This window comes from Delphinapterus leucas, chromosome 11, assembly GCF_059928025.1.
Source record: "Delphinapterus leucas isolate spDelLeu-1000000601 "Yukka" chromosome 11, BTC_Dleu_Yukka2, whole genome shotgun sequence".
NCBI classification, from domain to species: domain Eukaryota; kingdom Metazoa; phylum Chordata; class Mammalia; order Artiodactyla; family Monodontidae; genus Delphinapterus; species Delphinapterus leucas.
In genome coordinates this window covers 30,243,816-30,267,941 of record NC_143139.1, presented here as the reverse complement: position 1 = coordinate 30,267,941, position 24,126 = coordinate 30,243,816, and the positions used below count along the sequence as shown (strand labels likewise).

The 24,126-nt window shown below is 33.4% G+C and overlaps 1 protein-coding gene across 1 annotated transcript in view; it reads left to right on the top strand.

Annotated features, from left to right (window-relative positions):
• Positions 1-456: 456 nt before the first annotated feature.
• The window catches only part of ABCD2 (ATP binding cassette subfamily D member 2), a 78,452-nt gene continuing 54,782 nt past the window's right edge, over positions 457-24,126 (top strand). Inside the window, exons 1-6 of the mRNA XM_022572467.2 lie at positions 457-1,686; positions 3,192-3,372; positions 16,422-16,543; positions 19,272-19,440; positions 20,172-20,266; positions 23,671-23,816. Coding sequence (XP_022428175.2) covers positions 751-1,686; positions 3,192-3,372; positions 16,422-16,543; positions 19,272-19,440; positions 20,172-20,266; positions 23,671-23,816 — 1,649 coding nt within the window. The 5' untranslated portion in view covers positions 457-750. The remainder of the gene's footprint in view (positions 1,687-3,191; positions 3,373-16,421; positions 16,544-19,271; positions 19,441-20,171; positions 20,267-23,670; positions 23,817-24,126) is intronic.

Sequence of the window (24,126 nt, the reverse complement as noted above, 5' to 3'; positions counted from 1 at the left end):
AAAAAATTTAATGGGGGAGGGAGGAGTGCAGAAAAACAGATCCAAGTACTTGATACTTTGTTTTTTTCCAGTGCCCCTCCCATTTGTCACTTTCATCTCTCTCCCTTTCAGATTCATTCCATACTCTTTTCATTATATGTTGATCCTCTTGTCTCTCTTCCCTCATCTCCCCAGTTCCTCCTCCCTCATTCGTTTTTAAGCTCTTAGAAATCTCCCTTTCTTTTTGCTCTTCCTCTGTGGTATCTGCTGAAACCTTAGAGAAGTGATGTATTTTCTGAAACTTCTGTGGGTTTCTAAGTGACGCTGAGCATGCTCAGTCGCTAGGGCAGGTTTTGTCGCCAGCAGCTGCCCTGATTCGACCTCTCCAAAAATAGACATTTAACTCTGAACTGTTTAAGGATGTAATTCGTTTTGCTCTCTCTTCATTTTCAAGGTTCAAAGGAAAGCGGCGAGGATTCCAGGGGTCCCGTCGCCCCTACAGCCAATGAGGGGCCTGAGAGGGAGGAGCTTGGGGCTGCTTGGTGCAGCTTGAGCTTCTGAGGGAATCATCCCCACTAGACGCAGTGGAGTCTGAGCTGTGCTGCATGTCACAGAACAAAATCTTAAAAAATAAAAACAAAAAACAGAAGAGGAGAAACGCTGCAGAGTATGGAACGCTATGGAACTTTCTGAAACATTTGCTTGGGATTCCCGGGGAGCATGATCTTTTAAAACCAATTCTTTCTGAAGCCGGTTTGGGTAACTGGGAAAATGATACATATGCTAAATGCAGCAGCTGATCGAGTGAAATGGACCAGATCGAGGACTGCTAAAAGGGCTGCCTGCGTGGTGGCTGCAGCATATGCTCTGAAAACCCTCTGTCCCATCATTGGCAAGCGTTTAAAGCAATCTGGCCACTGGAAGAAAAAAGAAGCTTACCCGGCTGCAGAGAATAGAGAAATACTGCATTGCACCGAGGCCACTTGTAAAAAACCTTCGCCTGGAGTGAATGCAGATTTTTTCAAACAGCTACTAGAACTTCGGAAAATTCTCTTCCCTAAACTTGTGACTACTGAGACAGGATGGCTCTGCCTCCACTCGGTAGCTCTAATCTCAAGAACCTTTCTGTCTATCTATGTAGCTGGTTTGGATGGAAAAATCGTGAAAAGCATTGTGGAAAAGAAGCCTCGGACTTTCATCATCAAATTAATCAAGTGGCTTATGATTGCCATCCCTGCCACCTTTGTCAACAGTGCAATAAGGTACCTAGAGGGCAAATTGGCCTTGGCCTTCAGAACTCGCCTAGTCGACCATGCCTATGAAACCTATTTTACAAATCAGACTTATTATAAGGTGATCAATATGGATGGGAGGCTGGCAAACCCTGACCAGTCTCTTACTGAGGATATTATGATGTTCTCTCAATCTGTGGCTCACTTGTATTCCAATCTGACCAAACCTATTTTAGATGTAATCCTGACTTCCTATACGCTCATCAAGACTGCTACATCCAGAGGAGCAAGCCCAATTGGGCCCACCCTTTTAGCAGGGCTTGTGGTATATGCCACTGCTAAAGTGTTAAAATCCTGCTCTCCCAAATTTGGTAAATTGGTGGCTGAAGAAGCTCATAGGAAAGGCTATTTGCGGTACGTGCACTCCAGAATTATAGCCAATGTTGAAGAAATTGCCTTCTACAGAGGACATAAGGTAAGAAAGAAATTAAGGTGACGGGTGAAATGTGAGACTGTTCAAGCTGCCACTGCAGTGCTAGATACCATCTGTTGTACTGTTGATGGACCCACTTCTTTAGGGTTTTAGATTCTTATGACATTCAAACCTGTATTAAAATATATGCTTCATTACCCTTTTTAATCACAAGCTGTTAAAGAATTATATGTAGAGTGCAAACTTTTCTAAAGTTTCATGAAAATAATATTTTCAGCATTCTAAAAAAGTCTACTTAGTCTCAGTTATCCAAATATGCTCAGAATTATCTCTAAAGCATTTTCTTAAAACTGAAATCCTAAGTAGATGGTCCTAGAACATTGAAGAAAATATATGTTTAGAAACTAAGTAAACATACTTCCACTGAGATGGAAAATTTAGGATGGTATTGTTTGTTTGTTTATCAAGAGAAAAAAAAAGTGCTTTCATATGAAAGACAGGTGTGACAGTTTTGCATGCCTGGTCCACGATGGAGTTCCTCAGTTCTAAGAAGTGCAGGAGAGTGGCTTACAAATGGCATTTCCATTACTCTTAATGTTCAGTACCATGTTTTGACACAAATTAAAAAAGGTAGTGAAATGAAATTTTGTCTAGCTTAGAGGGAAAAGCTAAGATTAGAGATGAAGAGGAAAAAAGGAGCTCCAGAATGTTATTTTTAAATATTAAAGATTTTCAACATTAAGCAGGTCCCTTAAATAGTTAACCTGATTACATAAACTTGCAGTACATTAAAGACTTTTTAAGGTGATGCATCTGAAATCTTAATACAAATGACTTGGCAAATGAAATAGTAAGTTATTCTAAAGTTGAAATGGTATTATAATTAAAAAGCAGAATTACTTAATTTTGAAACATCATCAATAACAATAAAAAAAGAAATTTTATAGTAGTACCAATCTGAAGAACAAAATTTAAAGCAAATTTAGGACTTCTATTCCCACTTGAAAATTGGCTTATATGTTGTAGTAATCATATTTATGTCATTCTTGAATCACTGAGCTCAGTGATATAAATTATAGCATGTTGTAGGCTTCTTTCATTTAAGACAAAACCCAGTAAATTGAGTTAATTCAAAAGTGGAGTCTAATTACACATATACATGTCATGTGTTTATTTTCAGATATTTTTGCTATAATCAAAAAGGATAAGGTTCTAACTGTTTATTCATGTCTTATGGAATATCATTTAATTTTAACATCTTATACATATAAATTTGAAAACATAAGTATAAATCACTTGTATATATTTATATTTAACATTATATTTACTGAATATCGACATTTAAAAAATAATACAGGTGTGATTACAACTAAGTAATGACTAATTCTGACATTAATCTGTATTTATTGGTTGTTAGAATCACAGATAATAGTATACTAAGTAAAACAAAATAATATGTAATTATCTTTAAAGAAAGTCCTCAAACATACGTTATTTATTTTTATAGTTCATACTAGGTTAATTCTTATCTCTTTTTCTCTCCATAGGTAGAAATGAAGCAACTCCAGAAAAGTTACAAAGCTTTAGCAAATCAGATGAACCTCATTTTATCCAAACGTTTATGGTACATTATGATAGAGCAGTTCTTGATGAAGTATGTTTGGAGCAGCAGTGGACTAATTATGGTGGCTCTACCTATTATCACTGCAACTGGCTTTGCAGATGGTGGTAATGGCATTTATGCTTAATATTAAATATATGTTTCTGATTATTTCTCTTTAAGGTGTCACTGCTGGTGTTATGTCAGTGAATTGTGTAGTCATCATTCTATAGTCCTTAATGGTCAGAAACAATGGCAGACTTTGCAACATCCAGTAATAAGACCAGCAATATGAAAGAAGTGACTCAAAAGGCCTTTCCAGTTCTGTGATATTTCAGAAACCTCTGATGTAGTGTTTTTGGGAGATGATCTTGAGCAATTTTAATTATACTGCCTAATATAGAATGATTCTCTAGTTTACAGTTCAACTCAACACAAATTAATACCTTCAAAAGGAGTATAATAGAAAGTCTCCCCATGTGTTGTAAATTTCAGTTCTGCACATAGCATGCATTTAGTCTATAAATATTCTATAACTAGATCTGCCCTGATTTGTGATTTGAATAGTTGGTTGACTACATAAGACAACTAATAATACTGTTTCAGGGAGAGCTTCATGCCATGGAACAAGGTCTCCTCTACTTGTAGGTAATATAGAAAACCTCCTATTTGGTGGTATTGTGGGGATAGGGATTGTCAAGTTTCAGGGGTCTAATTCTATCCTACCACTGTCCCAGTGTTTTCTTTAATCAACATTTTTCATCCTTTGGAACAACTAAGAAAGATAAAGACAAGGAGGACAATATTAAAATGTTATGTAATACTTGAGATGGGAGTTTGGGTCTTAATTGGCAGGACAAAAGGGGATTAATTAAAGAAGCAGCATTTTCCTCTCTTTTTCCAAAGTAAAATATTCCCCCTCCTCTTTAAAAACCACTTGACCAAAACTGGTCTTAGTGTTGAAAGAGCTAGACAAAAACATGGACTTTGTGGTGAGACAGAGCTTTGCTCAAGTCTTTGCTTTCCCTCTTTCTGTCTGTGTCCTTCTAGTCATGTTAATTAAACTGTCTAAACCTCAGTTTCCTCATCTGTAAAATGAGAATCAGAAAGGCTACTTCAGAGTGGGGTGGTGAGGATTTAGTAGAATAATGTATCAAGAGCATGTATCAAGAATATTGACATGGTGACAATTATTGCCTAGAAAACAAAAGGCAACACTAAGAAAAATGTAACAGAATTCACACTATTTTACAGTTATTTTTGGTGTAGAACTAAGTATTAATAGTTATTTGTTTGAAGTCATCCAATAAAAACAAGTAAAAAATTACATATGCTTTAATATTTTAAAACAGTGCTTTAATGCTTTACCAATTCTCACAAAAACACCTGTCAAATTTGAGTCATTCTTAACCTAAAATTGTTCATTTTGGTAAAGTAGGATTTGTCAATCCCTTGTGGTAAGTGCTATACATATACCAAATGTACTGTGCAACTCAAGTGTCTAATAGTGTATTTAGACCACTAGGAAAACTGAATTTTATCTGTTTAATGTTTTCAAAATTCGTTTTAATCATTTTTAAAAGCTTCTATTGAAAAAGGCATTGTTAGTATTTTTAGATTTAATCCTTTCATAATGAAATAAAATAAATTGCTTTTTCAAATGAGTATTAGAGAAAAAAAGACAAAAATGTATGGTCTTAAGATTAGTTTTACTAAGAAATTTAACAAAATTGTCAGATATTCATAGTGAATATCTATCCATCAGTGTATAGATATTTTAAAAGTTTCATGTATAATGTATATTAGAAACTACCCCAGTGACAAAATTATGGTGTTGTTCTGTTAGCCTTTGGAAGAACTGGTCTTATTAGAAAACTCTGGAGTATTCAACATAGAACAGAGAAAATGCAGCTATTAATGGTGACAAATTAACCCCACAGAGACCAGTAAGAAGTAAACAATGTATGCAAACAATCTAACAATCTTCTGTAGGTGATGTAATAAGATATTTTAAAATAAATCCTACAAATCTTGAAAATACAATAGTAAATTAAAGAAATAGCATTAAAATTTTAGATTGAAATTGTGATAATAATCACATTGATGCAAGTGAAACAAAATAATTCTTAAAGCTTCTTTTCAAAAGAAAATTTTATAAAAAGAAAAGCAATGTAAGAATTTCATAGAATAATAAAATGAATTCATATGATAATATTAAGAGAGTGTGTCTTGATATCTTCTATAATTTCTAAGGTTACTGTGTGTATGCTTATAATGTTCATCTGTATGTATTTATGAAATATATTTGACTTATGATGACATACCACATGAAAACACTAAGTTATCATTTTACTCAGACAAAATAATTAAGTTTTTTTTTAGATAATGATATTATCTTTGAGGCTTTAGGTCTTGGAATTAAATACTATCTATCCTAATCTAGTCTTCAATATTAATTTATACTTATGCCCTGAGCTGTCTCTTGCATTAGAGATAAATTAAGCACATGATAGTACATATTTTAATGCAAAGATAGATGGAAAAAATGGATGAATAAGACGGATGGCAAAGAGGAAAGGGAGAAAAAGCAGAAAAGAGGAAAGAAAGAGAAGAGTAAAGGAAGAAACAGGCCACTGTTCAAATCTTGACTCTGCTATTTAGTAGTTATCCATCCTTAAGAAAGTTACAGAAACTTTATATGCCTCAGTTTTCCTTTCTTAACTATAGGAATAATAATATATATTTTACAGAATTGTTATGAAATTATAAATAATGTATTTCATGTGCCTTGAAACAGTCCATGGCAAATAGTAAGAATTTAGGTGGAAGCAACGGTTAATATTTATTACATTCTTACTATGCGGGCTCTGGTATCAGATTGCCTGGGTTCAAATGCTGGCTCTTTTGCTTATTGGACTGTGACTTTGGACAAATCATTTAACCTTTTTGTGCTTCAGTTTCCCCATTTCCAAGATGGGGGAAATTATAGCAGGGTTGCTATGAAGATTAAGGAAGATTCCATGTGTAAAATTTAGAGCAATGCCTGCATCATAGGAAATGCTCAATAGATGTTTGCTGGCCTGATCATTGTTAAAAGAGCAAGGCATTTGAAAGTGATTAGGAAGTTGGAGGTAAAGATGCAAATAGGAGGAATAGCCTACATAAATTGTTTGAGAGGAGAAAAGAAAAACAGTTCTGGAGTAGATTGGTTACACCATCTAGCTACAACTTTAAGTAAAATCTTGTGGTAAGGACAGGATTATGTTTATATTGAACTTCACATTACAAAACTGCATATGGTATCATGTCATTTTCATGTCAGAAGCGGAGCTTACAGGTGATCTAGTCTGGAGCCCCAGGCATGCCTAAGATCACACAAATGGTTAGTGGAAGCACTAAGGATAGAAGACATTATGTAGTTCCTTGTGCATTGCTTTTTTCCCCTTCACTATGCTGCCTCTATATTAGCTATATTGGAACTTATTCTATAAGGGACTTAACTTATTTGAGACCAAGTAATCATGGGAGCAAGCGGTTGAAAAAGGCATTGAAATAGTTGATTTTGTATCATCTCTATTATCTGTATAGAGGACATTACCCCTTTATTTGCTTCATATTAAGAGAAAGACTGAAATTATGTGAAGAAAATAGTTACTTGGGAGCTGTAATCTCAGTTGTTTAATGTTATAGGCCACTTCCGCTTTTCTTCTCTTTATATCAAGAGCAGTTCTGGGCAAGGCCAGGGAAAGCTACTTATAGGTCTCTCCTGCCAGACCTTATTACAGACACCTAACGAGTAGGGAAGAGAGCAGCTAAGCCACTGGCACTGCCAGTGTTGGTAATCTGCTAGTGTGAGGTGGCACATCAGAAGTAGCAACTGAGAGATACTGTTCTTAGGAATAGAACTATATTCTACATCACCCTAGTAACATGGGTGATGTTTGTATTCTCAAAATGTATACCTGCAACAAGATTCTATCCATAGCTCCTGCTGCATTAGTATGTCTCATATTCCAATGTCAAATTATTCGAATAAAATGTTATATTATAGGTCAGTTGAGATATGATTACTCTCCTGTCGACCAATAACAGTAATTATCAATATATATCAAAGACATACTTTTAGCTGTAAGTAGCTATGCATATATGTAGTTATGATTTTAAAGTATAACACATATGCCAACAAGACACAATCATTAGTGTACCACTCAACCAATTGTCACAAAGTTAAGACATACACATAATCACGACTCAGAAGAAATAGAACCTTACCTTCATCCCAGAAGCCTCCATACCCCTTCCCAGTCCTATCCTCATCATTAGCCCCCCACCCCAACTCCACTTACTCCTGCGCTTGCCATGCCACAGCAAAGATAATTATTTTACTGACCATTCATTAATATTTGCTGGTTTTTGAATCTTCTATAAATAGTATCGTATAGTATGCATGAGCATTCTAGTCGCTCCACATCTTTGTCAATGTTTGACGTCAGTCTTTTTTGTTTAGGCATTTTTCAGCTTAGGCATATGGTGAGTGTATAGTGGTACTTTACTGTGGTCTTAGTTTTAACTTCTTTGATGACTAATAAGATTAAGCACTTTTTATTCATTTATTGGCCATTTGGATAGCTGTTCTTATGAAGTGCTGATAATTTTTAAAATTAATTTTAAATTAGCTTATCTGTTTTTTTTAATTGATTTGTGAAAGCTGTTATGTATTCTGTAATAAGTCTTTTGTCAGACACACACACACAAAATCTGAAATATCTTTTCCCACTTGATTCTTCCTTTTTCAGTCTCCTAACAGTGTCCAAGAGAAGTTATCATTTTAATATAGTTCAAGTTATCAATCATTTTCTTTGTGGTTAACTGGTTTTATGTCCTGTTTAAGAAACATTTGTCTAACCCAAGGTCATAAAGGTACTCTCCAATTTTATCTTTTAGAAATTTATTGGTTTTTCATTTCACATTGATATCATCAATCTATTTAGAGTTGATATTTATATATGGTATGAAGTAGGGTAAGGCTATAGTTTTTGCTGAGATTTGTCAAGATGACAAAGGTAAAATGTAAATGAAATTAAATAAACTCAGATTATAAAAGCAAAGGATAAAAGTACAAAAGAATAGCCTACTTTTTAACTTTTAAAAATTAATAGACTTAAACCTGAGTTATAAAATTCTTTCTCATCTTTTCAGTGAAATAGCAACAGATGTGACTATGTTTCAGTACATATTATTAGCAGTGATGAAAAGTAGCAGTAAAATGAGCAGATATGTTAACTATTAAATCCTTAAATGTGGAACTTTTGAAAAAATATTTTAAATATTTGGTGAGGAAAATGAAATATGTTTACCTAGGATACAAAATAGGTGAGTGCTTTAGGTCATGAATTTATATCTCTGACACTAAGGAATCTGGCCTTGTCATAGAAGTTATTTGCTAATGTGTACATGACAAAATACTCTTGCACTGCTCTCAAACTACCTGCCAAAGAAAAACCAGTAGAATAAGTCAAATGAAGTCTTTCCAGAGCTATTTGTAATTTTGTTACAAATTTGTAATTTTGAAAGCATGGAGAAAACCCAGTAGGTAATAGTCTGCCAAAGCAACATAGAAATTACCATGCCATACCAAACACCAGTCCATCTGTGCTAGTGTTATTTCTTTTTTGAATTTTATTTTATTTATTTATTTTTATACAGTAGGTTCTTATTAGTTATCTGTTTTATACATATTAGTGTATATATGTCAATCCCAATCTCCCAATTCATCCCACCACAACCCCTGGGCTTTCCCCCCATGTTGCCCATACGTTTGTTCTCTACACCTGTGTCTCTATTTCTGCCTTGCAAACTGGTTCGTCTGTACCATTTTTCTAGATTCCACATACATGCATTAATATACGATATTTGTTTCTCTTTTTTTGACTTGCTTCACTGTGTATGACAGTCTCTAGGTCCATCCATATCTCTACAAATGACCCATTTTCATTCCTTTGTATGACTGAGTAATATTCCATTGTATATGTGTACCACATCTTCTTTATCCATTCATCTATCAATGGGCATTTAGGTTGCTTCCATGACCTGGCTATTGTAAATAGTGCTGCAATGAACACTGGGGTGCATGTGTCTTTTTGAATTATGTTTTTTTCTGGGTATATGCCCAGTAGTGGGATTGCTGGATCTTATGGTAGTTCTATTTTTAGTTTTTTAAGGAACCTCCATACTGTTATCCATAGTGGCTGTATCAATTTACATTCCCACCAACAGTGCAAGAGGGTTCCCTTTTTTCCACACCCTCTCCAGCATTTATTGTTTGTAGATTTTTTGATGATGGCCGTTCTAACCAGTGTGTGGTGATACCTCATTGTAGTTTTGATTTGCATTTCTCTAATTAGTGATGTTGAGCAGCTTTTCATGTGTCTCTTGGCCATCTGTATGTCTTGTTTAGAGAAATGTCTATTTAGGTCTTCTGCCCACTTTTTGATTGGGTTGTTTCTTTTTTTAATATTGAGCTGCATGAGCTGTTTGTATATTTTGGAGATTAATCCTTTGTCCATTGATTTGTTTGCAAGTGTATTCTCCTATTCTGAGGGTTGTCTTTTTGTCTTGTTTATAGTTTCCTTTGCTGTGCAAAAGCTTTTAAGTTTCAGTAGGTCTCATTTGTTTATTTTTGGGTTTTATCCATTACTCTACGAGGTGGGTCAAAAAAGATCTTGTGCGATTTATGTCAAAGAGTGTTCTTCCTATGTTTTCCTCTAAGAGATTTAGAGTGTCCGGTCTTACATTTACGTCTTTAATCCATTTTGAGTTTATTTTTGTGTATGGTGTTAGGAAGTGTTCTAGTTTCATTCTTTTACATGTAGCTGTCCAGTTTTCCAGGACCACTTATTAAAGAGACAGTCTTTTCTCCATTGTATATCCTTGCCTCCTTTGTCATAGATTAGTTGACCATAGGTGAGTGGTTTTATCTCTGGGCTTTCTATCCTGTTCCATTGATCTATATTTCTGTTTTTGTGCCAGTACCATACTGTCTTGATTACTATAGCTTTGTAGTCTGATGTCAGGGAGCGTGATTCCTCCAGCTCTGTTTTTCTTTCTGAAGATTGCTTTCACTATTGGGGATCTTTTGAATTTCCATACAAATTGTGACATTTTTTGTTCCAGTTCTGTGAAAAATGCCACTGGTAATTTGATAGGGATTGCATTGAATCTGTAGGTTGCTTTGGGTAGTATAGTCATTTTCACAATATTGATTCTTCCAATCCAAGAACATGATATATCTCTCCATCTGTTTGTGTCATCTTTTTTTTTTAACACCTTTATTAGAGTATAATTGCTTTACAATGGTGTGTTAGTTTCTGCTTTATAACAAAGTGAATCAGCTATACATATACTTATATCCCCATATCTCCTCCCTCTTGTGTCTACCTCCCACCCTCCTTATCCCACCCCTCTAGGTGGTCACAAAGCACGGAACTGATCTCCCTGTGCTATGCGGCTGCTTCCCACTAGCTATTTTACATTTGGTAGTGTATATATGTCCAGTTTGATTTGTTTCATCAGTGTCTTATAGTTTTCTGAGTACAGGTCTTTACCTCCTTAGGTAGGTTTATTCCTAGGTATTTTATTCTTTTTGTTGCAATGGTGAATGGGATTGTTTCCTTAATTTCTCTTTCTGATCTTTCATTGTTGGTGTATAGGAATGCAAGAGATTTCTGTGTGCTAATTTTGTATCCTGCCACTTTACCAAATTCATTGATAAGCTCTAGTAGTTTTCTGGTGGCATCTTTAGGATTCTGTATGTATAATATCATCTGCAAACAGTGACAGTTTTACTTCTTCTTTTCCAATTTGTATTTCTTTTTCTTCTCTGATTGCTGTGGCTAGGACTTCCAAAACTATGTTGAATAATGGTGGACATCCTTGTCTTTTTCCAGATCTTAGTGGAAATGCTTTCAGTTTTTCACCATTGAGAATGATGTTTGCTGTGGGTTTGTCATATACGGCCTTTATTATGTTGAGGTAGGTTCCCTCTATGCCCAGTTTCTAGAGAGTTTTTATCATAAATCGGTGTTGAATTATGTCAAAAGCTTTTTCTGCATCTATTGAGATGATCATACTGGTTTTATTCTTCAGTTTGTTAATATGGTGTATCACATTGATTGATTTGTGTATATTTAAGAATCCTTGCATTCCTGGGATAAATCTCACTTGATTATGGTGTATGATCCTTTTAATGTGTTTTTATATTCTGTTTGCTAGTATTTTTTTGAGGATTTTTGCATCTATATTCATCAGTGATATTGGTCTGTAATTTTCTTTTTTTGAAGTATCTCTGTCTGGTTTTGGTATCAGGGTGATGGTAGCCTCATAGAATGAGTTTGGGAGTGTTCCTTCCTCTGTAATTTTTGGAAGAGTTTGAGAAGGATGGCTGTTAGCACTTCTCTAAATGTTTGATAGAATTCACATTTGAAGCCATCTGGTCCTGGACTTTCGTTTGTTGGAAGATTTGTAATCATAGTTTCAGTTTCATTACTTGTGATTGGTCTGTTCATATTTTCTATTCCTTCCTGGTTCAGTCTTGGAAGGTTATACCTTTCTAGGAATTTGTCCATTTCTTCCATGTTGTCCATTTTATTGGCATAGGGTTGCTTGTAGTAGTCTCTTATGATGCTTTGTATTTCTGCAGTGTCCATTGTAATTTCTCCTTTTTCATTTCTAATTTTATTGATTTGAGTCCTCTCAGTCTTTTTCTTGATTAGTCTGGCTAAAGATTTATCAAGTGTGTTTATCTTCTCAAAGAACCAGCTTTTAGTTTTATTGATCTTTGCTATTGTTTTCTTTGTTTCTATTTCATTTATTTCTGATCTGATCTTTATGATTTCTTTCCTTCTCCTAACTTTGGGTTTTGTTTGTTCTTTCTCTAGTTCCTTTAGGTGTAAAGCTGATTGTTGATTTGAGATTTTTCTTGTTTCCCGAGGTAGGCTTATATAGCTACAAACTTCCCTCTTAGAACTGCTTTTGCTGCATCCCATAGGTTTTGGATCATTGTATTTCCATTGTATTTTGTCTCTAGGTAGTTTTTGATTTCCTCTTTGATTTCTTTAGTGATCTCTTGATCATTTAGTAACATATTGTTTTGCCTCCTTGTGTTTGTGTTTTTTTTATGATTTTTTCCCTGTAATTCATTTCTAATCTCATAGCATTGTGGTCAGAAAAGATGCTTGATATGATTTCAAATTTCTTAGATTTACCAAGGCTTGATTTGTGACCCAAAGTGTGATCTATCCTTGAGAATGTTCTGTGTGCACTTGAGAAGAAAGTGTAATCTGCTGTTTTCGGATGGAATGTCATAAATATCAATTAAAGCTATCTGGTCTATTGTGTCATTTAAAGCTTCTGTTTCCTTATCAATTTTCTGTATGGATGATATGTCCATTGGTGTAAGTAAGGTGTTAAAGTCCCCCACTATTATTGTGTTACTGTTGATTTCCTCTCTTATAGCCATTAGCATTTGCCTTATGTATTGAGGTGCTCCTATTTTGGGTGCATTTATATTTATAATTGTTTTATCTTCTTTTTGGATTGATCACTTGATCATTATGTAGTGTCCTTCCTTTTCTCTTGTAACACTCTTTAATTTAAAATCTATTTTATCTGATATGAGCATAGGTACTCAAACTTTCTTTTGATTACTATTTGCATGGGATATCTTTTTCCATCCCCTCACTTTCCATCTGTATGTGTCCCTAGGTCTGAAGTGGGTCTCTTGTAGACAGCATATATATGGGTGTTGTTTTTGTATCCATTCAGTGATCTTGTGTCCTTTGGTTGGAACTTTTAATCCATTCTCATTTAAGGTAATTATCGATATGTATGTTCCTATTACCATTTTCTTAATTATATTGGTTTTGTTTTTGTAGGTCCTTTTCTTCTCTTGTGTTTTCTGCTTAGAGAAATTCCTTTAGCATTTGTTGTAGAGCTGGTTTGGTGGTGTTGAATTCTCTTAGCTTTTGCTTGTCTGTGAAGCTTTTGCTTTCTCCGTTAAATCTGAATGAGATCCTTGTCGGGTATAGTAGTCTTGGTCGTAGGTTCTTCCCTTTCATTACTTTAAATATATCATGCTACTCCCTCTGGCTTGTAGAGTTTCTGCTGAGAAATCAGCTGTTAACCTTATGGGAGTTCCCTTGTATGTTAGTTGTCATTTTTCCCTTGTTGCTTTTAATAATTTTTCGTTGTCTTTAATTTTTTTCAATTTGGTGATTTTGTGTTCAGCATATTTCTCCTTGGGTTTATCCTGACTGAGACTCTCTGTGCTTCCTGGACTCAGGTGGCTATTTCCTTTCCCATGTTAGGGAAGTTTTCAACTATAATCTCTTCAAATATTTTCTCGGGTCCTTTCTCTCTCTCTTCTCCTTCTCGGACCCCTGTAATGCGAATGTTGCTGCGTTTAATGCTATCCCAAAGGTCTCTTAGGCTGTCTTCATTTCTTTTCATTCTTTTTTCTTTATTCTGTTCCATGGCGGTGAATTCCACCATTCTGTCTTCCAGGTCACTTATCTGTTCTTCTGCCTCAGTTATTCTGCTATTGATTCCTTCTAGTGTATTTTTCATTTCAGTTATTGTACTATTCATCTCTGTTTGTTTGTTCTTTAGTTCTTCTAGGTGTTTGTTCTTTAAATCTTCTAGGTCTTTGTTAAACATTTCTTGTATCTTCTCAATCTTTGCCTCCATTCTTTTTACGAGGTCCTGGATCATCTTCACTGTCATTATTCTGAATTCTTTTTCTGGTACGTTGCCTATCTCCACTTCATTTAATTGTTTTTCTGGCGTTTTATCTTGTTCCTTCATCTGGTACATAGTTGTCTGCCTTTTCATTTTGTCTGTCTTTCTGTGAGTGTGTTTTTTGTTTCACAAGCTGCAGTATTGTAGTTCTTTTCTTCTGATCAGTTTTATTTCTTCTTAACAGAGGCTATCAGTGAAAGCTATTATTCAAACTACTTTTAACCCAAATTCATAAAATCCCATAATTATTTTAGATCATCAGCCAGATTCTCTGAGCCAAAACTATTCTTAGCACTTTAACTGATACAGCAGTTACTATTTTGGTAGCTTGCAAGAATCCTTTGTTAATTTTTTGTGGCTATCTAAATTTTATCCCACATTTAAATGTGTTTAAGAATATCTACATTCTGTTCCCAGCCATTTTAGCCATTCAGGTCTTTCTCTCATCACTTATACTAACACTCAAAGCCTTTATTTTTTCATTCTTCAAGGAAACAGACTAACTTCAAGGGAACTAAAGATAGTTTTCTAGAGCAGTACTTAACTCTAGAGCTGGGAGGTCCCCATGAACTCATGTTTTTTCTGATACGCAAGTAAAATCAGTGCTTAACACCAACCCATACTGTAACTTGACCAGGTTATTATTCAATTGGCATTGCTTGAAATTTCCCTTCTTTGAGACATTGCTTATGCTGTACTTGTGATCTTTTAAAATTGTATGCAGTCTTCAAGGCCTCACTCCCAGTCTACTCCTCCATGAAGCATTTCTTGTCTCTTGCAGAGAAATTATTTTTGCATCCTTCAAATGTGTCATATTAACTCTCCTCATAGGCTGCCCTGCATTGTTATTTGGGAACTTGTCTTCTTTCTCCTATCAAACTGTAAGCTTCCTAAGGAAAGAATCTGAAAATTACATTTAATCCTTGCATATCCTGTAACACCTTGCCTAATTTCTTGTAAATCCTGCTGTTCAGCAAATATCTGCTGAGTGAATTTTACCTTATATTATGCATGGATCTCTTTCAAACTCAGCTGAGCTGTCTATGAGCAAGTAAAGGTGAAAGTATCCAGTAGTTATAGCAGGGCACATGTTAAATATTTGCATGTCATGGAGAAAAAAAAAAACCCTTTTCACTGAGATAAATCCAAGCAAAATAAATAGCATAGTGGGCTCATGGCTATTTATATTATTCTAATTTCTTCATTAATTTACAGATTTCAATTTAGAATTTTGGTGATAGTCCATAGAAAGACTGGATAGAGAATCAAACTGATGCCAAGATTAAAGTAATGACCTGGAGAGAATAATTTTTAAGAATAATACTAAATGGAGTAGATAATAATAACAATAATAACAGTAACACTTAGAGAAAGTAATAACACCTAACATTTAAGATTAATTATTATAAACTATGGATTAGGCTAGCACTTTGTTTACATTTCCCCTTTAAATCTCACAACAACCCTCTGAGATAGAATTGTTTGAGATAGTACTATTAATTCCCTCATTTACACATGAGAAAGTAGCATGGAGAAGATTAGTGGCTTGCTCTACTAACCTTACTACTTGCCAATAAGTAGTAGAGTCTGGACTCTAACCTAGTCTGACTTCTGGCTTTTAACCATAATTCTGCATTGACAGTAATTTAGGATATTTATCTATCTATCCATCCATCCATTCAATACACATTAAGGAGTATTGTGTTCTAGACACTCTGGTGAGTACTAGGAATAATGAATAAAATACAGTCTTGCCCCTTAAAGAACTTATAGTCCACTGGAAAAGCCAGACAAGGGTTTCCAGGGAAACCTGTACTAAAGAGTTAACTCTTTAAGAAAGAGCTTGGCAAAAAAGAAAGTATATTAAAGTCAGAAAATATTATATATGAAAATACCAGAGAGTAAGCAGAATATTGCATGGTTGGGGTGTTGCTAAACTGTAGGGTGAAAGTTGAAACAGGTAGACAGAGCTAGATTATGAGGGTCAGCTACTTTGCATTTCTATTAAAGAAATCACACTTGAAATATTTGCCTAGATTCTAGTTAATGGTATTTTATTGACTGAATCAGTAGTATTTTATTACCTAGCTCTAATAAGGGCAGGACATTGACTTTGGTAAGGGTTGAAAGAATGCTAAATGAAAATAGTCTTAATTCCTATAGATTTAATTATTCTAACTCTCCTTCTAGAACAATAATAAGACAAAGGAAAATTTAAATAAAATCTGGTACAAACACTATTTTTTAAATAATTCATTAATTCCTAGGAAATTGCTGATACTAATGAAAAATTTTCATGCAGTTGTTTTAGTCACAGTCTCATAGTACAAAACAAAACATTTAGTTACTTAAAAAATTCCACAGTTTTGTAATTTGCTTTTAGATCTAGAGGATGATCGAAAGCAAGCTATGGTTAGTGAGCGGACAGAAGCCTTTACCACTGCTCGAAATTTATTGGCCTCTGGAGCTGATGCTATTGAAAGGATTATGTCTTCATACAAAGAGGTACTTGCATTTCTTGTTATCAATTTGATTAAAATAATATATATGGAAATCAAGCAAAAATGTAAATTACCACATATGCTTATTATTTTGGAAACATCTTTTCTCTACCAAAAATTGCTAAGAGTATAATCAAGATAAAGGACAACAACTCCCAAGTCTATTGCTGCTAATACCTTTCAGTTTTTATACTCTCAATTGTCAACTCCTTTTTCTGTCTATAGTATGACATATTTGCTCTTAAATTTTACTAAAAGGTCCTTTGGTATGGATTTTGGAGCCAGAGTGCCTAAATCTAAATTCTTGCTGCAGTATTTACAAATTATATGAACTTGACCTGTTTGTGTCTGTTTCTTTATCTGTAAAATGGGGATAATGATAGTGATGACTTTGTAGAGTTGTTGTGATAGTAAGCACTTTACTAAGTGTTAGCCAGTAATATTACTTATATACCTTGCAAACTTTTACTTATACTTCAGGACAAGTCAAGCCTTACCAACCACGTATAAAAAACCCTTTTGCGATTCTACTTTCTTTCTGACTTCCCTGCAGAGTCTGGGTCTTCCTCCTCTGTGTTCATAGTACATCTGGTGCTTTATTTACCACATTATAATTATCTGTCTTTTGCATAAAACGCTGAGTGGAAAGCAGGAACTATCTTATTCATCTTTACATTCCTAATATCTATTTTAATGCTCGGAATATTGTATATGGTCAGTAAATATTTGCTGAGAGAATGGTAATAAAACCTACAGATAGCACAGAGTTAAGATTAAAAATCACTTTATTCAATTCAGATATTAAATAATATTCCCATGGACAGTCATTCTCACTATTAATTACTCTTGTGGCTTTTGTATCAATATAAATTGCCAGAGCATCATTATAAATTTAGCTACCTATTAAATTATCCTTGAATAAATTATATAAGATAGTTGCAAAGTTTGTGATTTGCTGACAAAACTTTTCAATCTCATTTAACAACTGATTTGTTGAATTGGGTTTTTTTAAAAAAGGTAAAACCAGTTGTTTAGGGCCACAAAGCAAGACAACTCAATTAAAACTTTTTTTCAAATAGTAATTTTGATAATCTGGAGACACAGTTTTGGGGATAGCTTTTTCAGCTAATAAATTACTTATTATTAAAGTTAAATGAGAAATCAAAGTTTTTATATATCTCACATTCAATTCATTTTGCCTGTATGCGCATTGAATAATAGAACTTTTACTTCTAAAGAATCTTATTACTCCTGTGAAAGCACATGAAAGCATCATGGATTCTCCACTACTTCTAGAGGGAACAAGGCTTCTTTTTAGACAAACCCCCTTGTCTTATATCCCAAAGTAATTTGTCCACAGTCACATTCTCATTTCTTTTTTTTTTTTGACACTCTGCCCATTCATCCTTGCATCCTGGTCTACTAACTCAATGCCCCCTGCCTTTCTTTAATTGACCTCCACATTTGTTTCAGATTTTTTTAATGCAACTATATTTACTTAGGTTTCTTTTGGATCCATATTTTGTTAATCCTTAGTTCTGATTTCCTCTACTTGGGAACTCAAGAGATTCTTCTAGATAACAGTTTAGAAACTATCCTATATAATAGCTATAACATTAATATATAGAAATGAAATACTAATCTAATTATAGACCTCTCACACAGTAGAGACATGTGGTAGAAGGCTTTTAACAATAATACCTGCTCATTCACTGTTTAAGTTTTGCACACACAAAAATCTTACACAATGTTGGTAATGTATTAGTCCATAGTTTATTGTTTAAGAGACATTTATTAGTGACATGTCTTGCTTATTGATACCAATTTCCTACTAAACAGTTCTGTAAGGGAATGGTTTTTGTTGCTTCCTTTTCACTGAGAAAGATGGTCTTGACAGGCCATGAGTCACCTTTCAGATGAGTCACCTTGATAACAAGGTGTTCTTTTAATAGAAAAACAGCAGAGATTCAACCTAAATTGGACGACTGGCAGAATAGGAGCAATATACCACTCTATTGAGCCTTTTGAACTAAAGCAGAGATTTATCTCATCTAGCAAAAAAGTCATATTTAATATTTTTCTTTGGGCATATAAATCATGTTTGGCTTGAAAAGAAGCTGAATTTTGTGGGATTTGGACTGAAAAGGATTTAAAGCTTTTCACTGAGCTCACGCCCAATATTGGTATCCACTAGCAGGGGTATTTTCTCTGGCTAAACTTAGGAATTTTGACAATCAGTTTGACTCAGAAATGTCTTTTCATAATAAGAAAAATATGCATTTTTCTTCTATTTAAAATCTTCTATTTTTAATTGAAAAAAGATATCAAAATAAAAAATCATTATTTCACTGAATGGATTTAAGCTTTTCACAAAACTTCTAATTTCTGGAAATCAAATTTTCTTGCAAACAGGGGCCAAATCAGAAAATTGATTGAAAGATTTTTAAGTCTCACTAATATTCTGAAGTCTTTACATTTCACTTTGAACCCTGACTTGAATGAATAATTTTTATGTGTTTTTTAATTCCAATCAAACTTAAGCTGTCAACTTGCTATGCTGCTTTCTTGGTAAGTATTTTAGTGTTACTGGTTTTAGTTATCAGATGTACTATCTACTTTTCAAGTATAATAAAATAGGATCTTTAACATTAAATCAAGAAGCTTATATGATTGCATATTTGTTTAAAAGTCTGTCTTGAGTATACTGTTTTATCTCCCTATGTTGGTTTTAGATAACTGAATTAGCAGGCTATACTGCTCGAGTATACAACATGTTTTGGGTCTTTGATGAAGTAAAAAGAGGCATTTATAAGAGAACTGCTGTCTTGCAAGAGTCTGAAAACCATAGCAAGAGTGGCGTTAACGTAGAATTACCCCTCAGTGAGACATTGGAAATCAAAGGTATTAAACTCAAATGTTTTTATATTTTTTCTATATTTAAATGTTTATCAACAGAACCAAAGTTTTTTAGAAGATAGCTTTGAACAGATGTAAGGAACCAACATTTAGTTATTTAAACAGTTATTCCTAAAGTTAGTGCTGCATTTTGAGAAGTAGTGACTAATGTTACCATAAAAAATATTATGCTACTTTTATTTAGGACAAAATGTCTAGAATTATTTTTAGAAACTGCACACATGGCAAAATGAATTGTTTGCATTTAAAATTCAAATAACAGAATTAGAGCTAATGTCATACTGTTCTCCATCATTCTGCCATTTAGTTTGGTTATTATAGTTTTAAAAATTATAGTTTTCTATGTCTTAATTTCCTTTTTGCAACTGTGTTTTTTTCTATAGGAAAGTTTAATTGAGAGAAATAAGTCGTTATAAACAGTGTGGCTGGGTTATACAAGATAGAGTTTAGCTTTGCTCTCATTATGATATTAACATCATATTACAGTAAAATAATATTTCTGAGAAAGATTTCCCAATTAGATATGTCAAAATGTGCAAATTTACATTAGACTTTCTTTAGATATAGATATCTATATTTACATTTATTTCTATGATTCATTAATGTGAATTATCTTTATAGTGAATTTATCTGTTATGCTATATTATACTTTAAGTTATTTAATTAGCAATAACACATGATAGCTTTTGAAACTTAAACTCTTCCTTAACTTATAGGAAAAGTTATTTATGTGGATCATGGAATTATTTGTGAAAATGTTCCCATAATTACACCAACGGGAGAAGTGGTGGCTTCCAAGCTAAAGTTCAAAGTAAGATGATATTCAAGAATCTTCTGATTGTTGCCAACACAATAATGCAAAACAACTCAGAATTCATGTACTTTATATTAAATACTTGGAGGAGCATATGGAAAGGAGGGGAAATCGAGAAAGGTATGCATAGAGGCTCAATTACAGAAGCAGTTACTTCCTCAGAAAGCAGAGAGAAAGAAAAATTTGATTTCTACCGCTTTATGGCCTGGTTGAAAATCAAAATTAGAGTACACTGAGAGCCTGTACAAAGTAACTTTTGGGAACAATAGGAAATTTCTTCAGAAATTAATATCTGGAAATACATTTTATTTTTTTCCTTATAGGAGTTACTCAAAAAATACAAGCCTATATTGTTATATATTTACTAAAATATGAGAGAAGTCATCAGCAAGTTTATATTCTCTAAATTTAATTTATATTTTCAGTAATCACATCTTCTATTAGGAAAAAATGATCAGAAGATTCATGAATTGGAATTTAGCTTTTAATTCTGTTGAGAATAATAGTTATTTGTTATTTAATACTCTGTTTTGATTACAAAAACTAAGGTGCAAAAATAGCTAATAAATCTGAGACCCTGATTTAAAGTATTGTAAAATTCAAACACACATTTTGGAATTCAAGTACAAAATAATTTGCTGATAAGTATAATGGAGTTATCTGTGCTTAGTTCAAACAATGACATGATTGGACTTGATAACAGAGTTAGAAACATGACCCTATATGTGCATTTAATGATTTTAATATGGACCTTAGTCTAGGTTTAATTATTAAAGATACATTTGAAAATGCATAAGCCTGCTGGAAGAGGATGAGAAGTACTGAACAGGGAGAAATTCTGTGTTAATAAACGTAAGAGAAATTGTGTTTTAACTACAATTTGGTTGGGCTCTATTTTTCCATTAATGGAAGAGGCCTACATGGGATATTTAACTATTTGCTAATACTTTAGCAATTTTTAATGTATGATTTTGTATAGAGGTTTTTCATCAGGTTAGGTTTCATAATATCAATTCTTGTTGCTCCATTTATTAAATAGAGGAAGAGTCTTGAATTCTGCCACCTACTAACTAAATACATTATTGTGGACACATAACACTCTTTCTGTGAAAAAATTCAGAGCTCAGTATATTTTTATGTAAAATGAATTTTAAAATACTTAATCTAGTGAAAGTGTCATAAATTTTGAGGTTCTACAAAGGTATATGTTAATATAGTGTACTTTTATGATAATTATTTATTTCTGAGTCAGACAGGGAGTTTTATTTAAAGTCTCAGGTCCCCAAAGTATAATACAAAATTTTGTTTCCTCTGCATGGATTGATAAATAAACAGGTTTCTAGAGGAAAACATTCTCATTCTTATGTTAGCCTTTTGGAATTAAAAAACCATTTGGAGAAGAAAATTTCAGTAAATGTGGGAATTCTTTTGCCTCACACTCACTGTTTACTAAACATCAGAGAACTTATGCTAAAAAATAATATGAATGTAGAAAAGTCTTCTATTATGACTCAAAATGTGTTAAATTTCTGAGAATTCCTAGTAGAGAATGACCCTATTAAATATTTTATTTATATACCTTTTCCATGGCACATACCTTTAAAAAATCATTTGAAAAGTGTTTATGCTTCTATAAAATTAAACTTTCTTAATCCTCTCTCTACTGAAAGAGCAGAGCAAATCACAAAACCCTTTCTGGGTTCTTCCCAGGATTTTTTTTAACTTTATTCTATTAAAATGGCATTTCAGTTTGCCTACAATTAGGGAGAAAAAATATCTGTGGTCAGATTTTATAGACTCAAGCTTGCTCCTGTCTTATGTCCTTGTGGTAGCTATCTTTATTGCCTGGAATGCTCTTCCACCAGATCTTACTTGTTGCTTCTTGTCACCAGGCTAAGGCAAAATGATATCTCCTCAAAGAGGACTTTCCTGACCACCTAATCAAAAGAAGCCCCCTTCCCCTGCCAACCTCACAATGCCACCATCTTTCCCTAACACATCTTCCTTTTTTGCTATCATAACAGCATTTACGACTAGTTAATTTTTTGTTCATGTGTTTATTGCCATCTTTGCCATTGAAATGTAAGCTCCATAAGAACAGGGACTTTGTCTTGAGCAGCACTGTATCTTCTGTGCCTAGAAGAATGTCAAGCACATTTAGATATTCAATCAATGTTTGCCAAGGAAATGACTAATTACTTAGAATATAAATCTGAACCATTTTTGCTTTACATATATTTATTACATACATTCTTAGTTCTTTTATCTAACCTTCATATCAACCTTTTTTTCCTTCCCTTCCTCCCTTACCCCCTTCCTCTCCCTACCACCTTCTTTCAGCAAAAAGATTTTAGCTTATGTTATACACGGCAAATGAGTAATGGATATACATGGATATGGTTCCTTATACTGACATAATACAAGTAATATAATGCTCTTTCACCTTTGAGTTTTCAACATAATGTATTCTACACCATGGACCTTAGATACATGTATCTATACGGTACAAAGCTACATATACAGGCATACTGTAAATTTCTGCCTCTCGTACTTTCATACTATATTCATTATTTAGTCACTGATTATAAAATATCATTTGTTCTTAGAAGTAAATCAGAGTTTTAAATAATGTTCCTTTTTCTTGACCCTTACAATACCTTTAAGATAGTACATTGACAACTTCCTGATCCTATTGGATGAAATAAGAAGTCATGAAATTTAACTGTTTAAATGATAAATAAGCTGAAAGATTCTAAGAGAATCATCCAATCAACAATCAATAAATAGCTTAATTCATCCCTAGACATAAGACTAAATTACAGTCTTCTTGCTTGTCTCTGTCTTAATTTCATAAACGTATTTTCTCCATCTGTGAATAAACCAAAATTAGAATCATTATATGTCTCTCATTATGGGCTTTTGTAATTTCTGTAACATTTCAGACTACTGAATTAAACAACCCAGCTGACTTGTAGAACTCCAACTTACAAATACAACAAAGTTGTATCTTAATTGAAGTAAATTTAATCAAATATTAATATAAATAAAATAAATTCAATCTATTTTAAATTAAATTTTTCCAATTTCTTATTTCCACGTGGTTATGTTCCTATGTATTTGTGTAGTATGTGATGGCAAGACCTCAATGAAAATTTTGGGAAGTCAGTGCTCCTTTGAAGAAGATCCATTTCTTTGGAATTGGATTATTTTATGATGCTTTTAGCGTCAGAGCATAGTCAAAAGCCAGATTTGATGGTGTCAGTCCCGATATATTTTTCTTTGATTCCTTGCCCATCCTAGGTTATCATGTGTTTGAAAGTTTAAAAACAAATCCCTTTTAAATGCTGCCAAATGAAACCATTTTTACATATTGTAATTTCTAATTTTATTTCTTACGTTAGGTAGAAGAAGGAATGCATCTTTTGATAACTGGTCCCAATGGTTGTGGGAAAAGTTCTCTCTTCAGAATTTTAAGTGGGCTCTGGCCTGTGTATGAAGGAATCCTATATAAACCACCTCCACAACATATGTTCTATATTCCACAAAGGTAGGTAAAGTTTCTTTTATCACAATGAAAAATTTCCTTTTGCTTTTGAATTATCTTGATTCCTTAAGCTCTTCTGTAGGTAATCTTTAAGCATGTTTTTATTGAGAGATGCAATTAAGGAAATAAAAATTATCCTAAAAGTTTTATTACTGCTTTGATTATAATAGTTTCCAGGATAATAACAATTCTTTTCATTTTCACATCATTGTAATGAACACTCAAAGACTATAGATGTTAGTCTAAAGGAGCAGCAGGCTAGTCCAAAGAGTAAGTATATTGCCTTAGATGTCAGATTATCTCTTCTCACAAA